This window comes from Cuculus canorus, chromosome 27, assembly GCF_017976375.1.
Source record: "Cuculus canorus isolate bCucCan1 chromosome 27, bCucCan1.pri, whole genome shotgun sequence".
NCBI classification, from domain to species: domain Eukaryota; kingdom Metazoa; phylum Chordata; class Aves; order Cuculiformes; family Cuculidae; genus Cuculus; species Cuculus canorus.
The window spans coordinates 4410781-4416788 of record NC_071427.1 but is presented as its reverse complement, the minus strand read 5'-3'; the positions used below and the strand labels follow the sequence as shown (position 1 = coordinate 4416788).

The 6008-nt window shown below is 55.8% G+C and overlaps 1 protein-coding gene across 1 annotated transcript; it reads left to right on the top strand.

The window, feature by feature from the left end:
* Positions 1–1405: 1405 nt before the first annotated feature.
* Positions 1406–5799, top strand: MYDGF (myeloid derived growth factor). Its single transcript, XM_054050048.1, has 6 exons — positions 1406–1614; positions 2782–2832; positions 3512–3573; positions 3869–3950; positions 4486–4558; positions 4929–5799. Exons 1-6 carry the CDS (start codon positions 1438–1440, stop codon positions 5006–5008), a joined length of 525 nt encoding a protein of 174 aa, XP_053906023.1. The 5' UTR covers positions 1406–1437; the 3' UTR covers positions 5009–5799.
* Positions 5800–6008: the final 209 nt, after the last annotated feature.

Genomic DNA, 6008 nt, shown 5'->3' with positions numbered 1-6008 from the left:
TGTCCTGGCTGCAGATCCATAGCTGTCTCCTGGAAAAGAGCTTTTGTTTGTATGTGGTGAGAAGCAATTAAAAGTGGCACAGCTGATGGCTGTGTGCCTGCAAACGGGGATGGGCTCGGTTTGGTGGCAGAAGCAAGGCTGACGCGGCCAGTCCGTGTCCTGGGGGGCAATCATAGCATCGTTTGGGTTGGAAGGGACCTTAAAGCCCATCCAGTTCCACCCCCTGCCATGGACAATTCCCACTAGACCAGGCTGCCCAAGGCTCATCCAACCTGGCTCCTTGTCCCTGTGTCCCCACAGCTGCCAGCCCTGTCCCCAGGGCTCCTGTTCCTGTGTCCCCATGGCCCTGGTCCCCACAACCCTGTCCCTGTGCCCCCACTGCTCCTTGTCGCTGTGTCCCCAGAGCTCCTATCCCTTTGTCCCTATAGTGCCTGTCCCTGTGTCCCCAGGGCCCCTGTTCCCACAGCTCCTTGTCCCTATGTCCCCAGAGCTCCTGTTCCTGTGTCCCCACAGCTCCCTGTCCTTGTGTCCCCATGGTCTCTGTTCCCACAGCTCCTTGTTCCTGTGTCCCCAGAGCTCCTGTCCCTTTGTCCCTATGGCTCCTTGTCCCCATGTCCCCAGAGCTCCTGCTCCTTTGCCCCCAGGGCTCCTGTCCCTGTATCTTCACAGCTCCTCTCCCTGTGTTCCCATGGGCCCTGTCCCTGTGTCCCCAGAGCTCCTGTCCCATTGTCCCCAGAGCTCCCGCTCCTTTGCCCACAGGGTTCCTCTCCCTGTGTTCCCACGGCCCCTGTCCCTTTGTCCCCAGAGCTCCTGTCCCTTTGCCCCCAGAAATCCGTCCCTGTGTCCCCAAAGCTCCTGTCCCTTCGTCCCCAGAGCTCCTGTCCCTTTGTCCCCAGAGATCCGTCCCTTTGCCCCCAGAGATCCGTCCCTGTGTCCCCAGAGCTCCTGTCCCTTTGTCCCCAGAGCTCCTGTCCCTGTGTCTCCAGAGCTCCTGTCCCTTTGCCCCCAGAGCTCTGTCCCTGTGTCCCCAGAGCTCCCGTCCCTTTGCCCCCAGAGATCCGTCCCTGTGTCCCCAAAGCTCCTGTCCCTTCGTCCCCAGAGCTCCTGTCCCTTTGCCCCCAGACCTCCGTCCCTGTGTCCCCAGAGCTCCTGTCCCTGTGTCCCCAGAGCTCCTGTCCCTGTGTCCCCAGAGCTCCTCTCCGTGTCCTCAGAGCTCCTGTCCCACTGTTCCCAGAGCTCCTGTCCCTTTGCCCCCAGAGATCCGTCCCTGTGTCCCCACACCTCTTGTCCCCATGCCCCTCTCCCTGTGTCCCCCTCTCTCTCCTCCCGCTCTCTCATACCCCGGCGCCGTAGGGGTTAACCCCGCCACGCCCAAGATGGCGGCAGCTGGGGCGGCGCTGGCCCCTCCCGCGCTCCGTAGCGCGGTTCCTCCCCAAGATGGCGGCGCCCGGCGGGCGGGCTGTGCGAGGCGCGCTGCTCCCGCTGCTGCCGCTGCTGCCGCTTCTGGGCCTGGCGGCCCGCGCCTCCCAGCCGCCCAGCGCCGCCCCGCAGCCCAGCGCCGCCGAGTTCGACGTGCGGCCCGGCGGGGAGGTGCACTCCTTCTCGCGGAGCCTGGTGGGTGCACGCGGCGGTCGGTGATTGGCGGCGCCGCTCCCGGGACGGGGCGGGGAGGAGGGGGGGGTAAGGGGGAAGACAGAGCCCCTATGGAGGGGGGCACAGGGGGTGCGCCAAGGGGGGGTCCTGCAAGGAAGGGGGTCCCCAAGGGAGGAGGGAGCCCCCCGAGGAGAGAGGGGGGCATGGGGGGGGCACTAAGGTCAGGGGTGTCCAGCAAGGAGTCCATAAGGGGTGAGGGAACCCCCCAAGGAGAAGAAGGGGTCTCCAAGAGGAGAGGGGTCCCCAAAGGCAGGGGGCTCCCAGGGAGGAGGGGGTTCCCCTAGCGTGGAGGGAGCCCTTCAAGGAGGGTGGGGGGCGGCACAGGGGCAGCGTGTGCCCCAAGGGGGGTCCCAGGAGGAGGGGAGTCCAAAAAGAAGGGAGTCCCCCAAGAAGAAAAGGGCACAGAATCAAGGGGTGACCCAAAGCGTGTCCCTAAGGGCAGGAGGGGGGATCCCCAAGGAAGGAGACCCCCAAGAAGAAAGGTGTCCTTAAGGTGGGGCATTCCCTGTGGCGAGGAGGTTGCCAGGGAGGGAGACTTGCCATGGAGAATGGCCCCCAATAAGAAGCGGGTCCTCAAGGGAGGAGAGGGGTCCTCTAAGGCAGGAGGCTGCGAGGGAGGAGGAGAGGCCCCAAGGAAGGAAGGAGACCCCCAAGAAGAATGGGGACCCCAAGGAGACGACAGTCTCCAGCAGTAAGGGGTCCCCAGAGTGGGGCAGTGTCTGGGGCGAGATCCCCAGGGAGGGAGGTTTGCCACAGAGAATGGCCCCCAAGGAGGGAGGAGGAGGTACCCCAAGGGGAGTGATGGTTGCTGGCGGGAGGGACCCTAGTGGAGAAGGGGGCTGTGGGTCCCTGAGCCCCCCAGAACAAAGTCCTCTCCTCAGCATCATGGAATCTGCTGACACTTCACGGAGCTGCACGGTCCCAGGCTCTGTATGCGCTCAGGTGAGGTCTGGGCATGGCCACAGTGTGTGCTCCTAGTCGGTCACCCCGGGCTGAGCCAGCCGGACCTCCCCATGCCCCAGCCCTGGTGACTCTCAGGCATCCCCAGATCTCACATCGTTGCTGAGAAGTGGCTGATGTGAACAAAGAGAAGGTCAGACCGCTCATCGTCTTCTTCTGTCCTTCCAGGGGGATTACACCTGTACCTTCACATACTCAGCTCAGGGAGGAACAAATGAGGTGAGCAGGGCAAACTCTTGAGTGTTTCCCTTTATGGCTACGCAGTGAGAAGCTGTTCAGGATGATTTTGTCTGTGATGAGCTGATTCCAGGAGCCGGGAGGAAGGGCAGTTGCACCATTTCAAACATTCTGTGCTTGCAACTCAGGATTTGCTCCCTGAAGAGATGCGTCCTTCGTGTGTTGCAGTGTGGTTCACAAGGCTGTGACATTTGTAAGGCTTAACAAATCTCCAGGCTGGATGTCTCTGGAGAACAGGGAGTGACATTTTTTACCCCAGTGGGTAGGAAGGACCTTGTAGGAATAATAATTCTTTAGAGGGCCTGGAGGTTTTTGCAGCCCGTGTTGCTGCTGCAGTAAGGGCTGTGCAGACACGGTTTGTACTTTCTTATCTGCAGGTCCTGTTAAGAGTCAGGTTCTTTTCTTTTAGTGTAAAGGGAAATGAGACTTTGACTCTTTTCTGTGACTGTACTGATGAAATTGTGGAGAGGTGAGGACAACCAAGCCTTGGGCTTTGTGCAAAACAAAGCAAAAGGGGCCACTCGCAAGCGTTGTGTGTTTATCTTGGGTGATTTTAGAGGGGTGAAACTTGCCATGTCTGCAGCTGGGAGGGGAGGCGCCTGGCTCAGGGGTGAGTGGGAAGGCTCTTACCCATGTTAACTGTTTGGCGTCTCCTCTGCAGCAATGGCAGATGAACATTGGAGTCAGTGAAGACAACCTGTTCTTCTCCTGCTCTGTCTGGAGGTGTGTTCTTTAACCTCAAACTCTCTGAGGCAAAAGCAACAACAAGGCAGGTGGGATCTGGGCCAAGGGCCCTGCTTTCCGGCTGAGTTTGCTTTGCTGCAGGGCAGCATGGAGGGCTTTCCTTTCCCGAGAGGTGCTGTGACTCTGGGGGGGCTCTCTAGCCCCAGGGGTTGGGAAATGCTGTGTTTCCCCTCTTCCAGCTCTGCAGCTGTGGGGGGAGTGAGGCGTGAATCCTGAGCTTGTCTACACCTCTGCCCTCTCTGCTGATGTCAGAGACTCTGCTTTCTCATTGCAGGCCTCAAGGGAAGTCTTATCTCTTCTTTACCCAGTTTAAAGCTGAAGTGAAAGGAGCCAAGATCGAGTATGCCATGGCTTATGTAAGTCCCAGCTGATCACTTGGAAGCAGGCATGTGGGAGGCTGCTATAAAACATGAATTAGGCATGTAAGACGTTTATTAGACATCTGTGCAATAACATGTACTACATTGTGGCCTTAATCGGAGAGTGGTGGCACTCAGGCGAGGCTGCAGGTAGAGTCTTCTGCACCACTTGATTTCTGCTCCCTCAATGCCATTGGGTTGCCATTGGCTTTGCCAGTGTCAGTGGCTCCAAAAGACACCTGACAGGGTGCACTGTGCAAGGGGAGTCTTGGTTTGCTTCCGCACATCGAGTGTCACAAAGTAAATAAACCCCTGCTTTTGTCTGGTTTATTCTTCCATTTCCTGATCTTCAGTCATCCGAGTGACACAAGCTCATGGTTTAATAGGAAATAGAAAAATAGCCAGAGATTTTCCTTCAGATTTTCTATCTAGATTTCATGATTTGAATGCGCTGTTGTTTGCTTGTTTGCATTCAATACGGTAGCTTCTTGGATTGCCTCAACTACTTAAACCTTTTTCCTTCTGATTTCAGTCTCAGGCTGCAGTGGGTGGACAAAGCGACATCCCTTTAAAACAGGAAGAATTTGAAATCACCGAAACAACAGGTTTGTGACCGAAAGGACTGTGAGAGGGAGGGACTGGAGCAGGAGACAAGCCTACCTCTGGACCCGGAGATGGGTGTTTAAGCTTAACGCAGCTAGGTGACAAAGTATGGGAGGACAGAGCATCTTACATCGTAGGGGTGTAGAGCTCTTGATCCAGAGCTGGCTTTGGGATTTTTCAGGTCTCGTTCCGGTGTAGATATTGAATTAGCATGGGGGGAGAGCGGGTTTATTGCAACATGCTTGTTACTTGCATAAAAAGGAAGTGCAATGCCCGACTTGCTGGCTTTATCATCCTGGAAAGGACCCAGCAGGGCTGTTTTGTTCGTGCTTTACCATCTGTTTATCCTCTGCTTGTTTTCTCTCTTTCCAGTGTCTCACAGGGAAGGCAAGTTCCGTTTTGAACTGTCCAAACTCATGATTGTAGCAAAAACGCCCCATGATGAGCTGTGACCTCGAGGCCAGCATTGGGCCGGAAGAGCATGGCAGATAAAGAGGATTGCTTCTTACCGCAGGGTTTTTTTTGGTTGACCAAACCTTTTGTGTTTTCCACATTGAAATGTGCTAGGGTCCAAGTGGGGCTTGGAGGTGTTAAGACAGATGCATTCTGTCTTGTGTCAGAGTAACAATGTGCTTTGCAGTTGGAAACCTCCTCTGAGACTCCTGATCTGCAGCCAGCCATTCTGTCGCCCGCTTTCTGCTTGGTTGATCTGCTGAATATGGTAAAGCTCGCCTCTAACCGGGGCTCCTTATCTCCCTTGCTAGGAAGAGCAATGCAGAAAGATAAGTGGCGGGATTTAAACAGGGTTTGCTAAAGGAAAGCCGTTAACTCTGTAGTCTCTGAAGAGATGACAGGATTTCTCTCTCTGCGGGCACGACAGGAGGAAATAATTAAATTGAGTTGGGGAGGGATCAAGTTGGCCAGAGCTCTCTGACTCCTTGTTGAGTGTTGCTACTGAAAACCATCGCTGGCTTTCCTGGGGACGTTCTGGAGCTACTCCAGTGCAGAGCGCAGGCTGGGATAACTTCACACAGGAATCGCAGAGCTGCTTATTCTGACACAACCCAGGAATCAATCCAAGCAACACTTTCATGTCTCAGTACAACTGCAGGACTATTTTCTACGTACAGAAGTAATTTTTTTCTTATCTAAAGTAATAACAGTCAGGGAATGTGGAATTCCTTTCCTGTGTAAATACCACATAAATAAAGAAAGAAAGCATCACACTCTGGCCGTAGTTTGCTCTGCTCTGACTCCTGTCTTCTCCAACTGGATGCCCAGAGAGCAGTGCAGCCTTCACGGTTTGCTTGGCCAGGATGAGCCAAGATGTCAGATGGGAGGTTGGAGGCTGCAGAGGGTTTTTAGGGGTGCTGCCCCCCCAGGAGGAGTCCTCACACCTGAGAACATGGCACTCGCTGTGAGTTTGCATAACCCAACGCTGTTGTGGTGGAT

Coding starts and splice junctions, on each gene's coding strand:
- MYDGF (XM_054050048.1), top strand. CDS start 1,438: ATGGCGGCGCCCGGCGGGCGGGCTGTGCGAGGCGCGCTGCTCCCGCTG. Junction 2,833..3,511: donor CTCAGGGAGGAACAAATGAG/GTGAGCAGGGCA, acceptor TCTCCTCTGCAG/CAATGGCAGATGAACATTGG. Junction 4,559..4,928: donor TGAAATCACCGAAACAACAG/GTTTGTGACCGA, acceptor CTCTCTTTCCAG/TGTCTCACAGGGAAGGCAAG.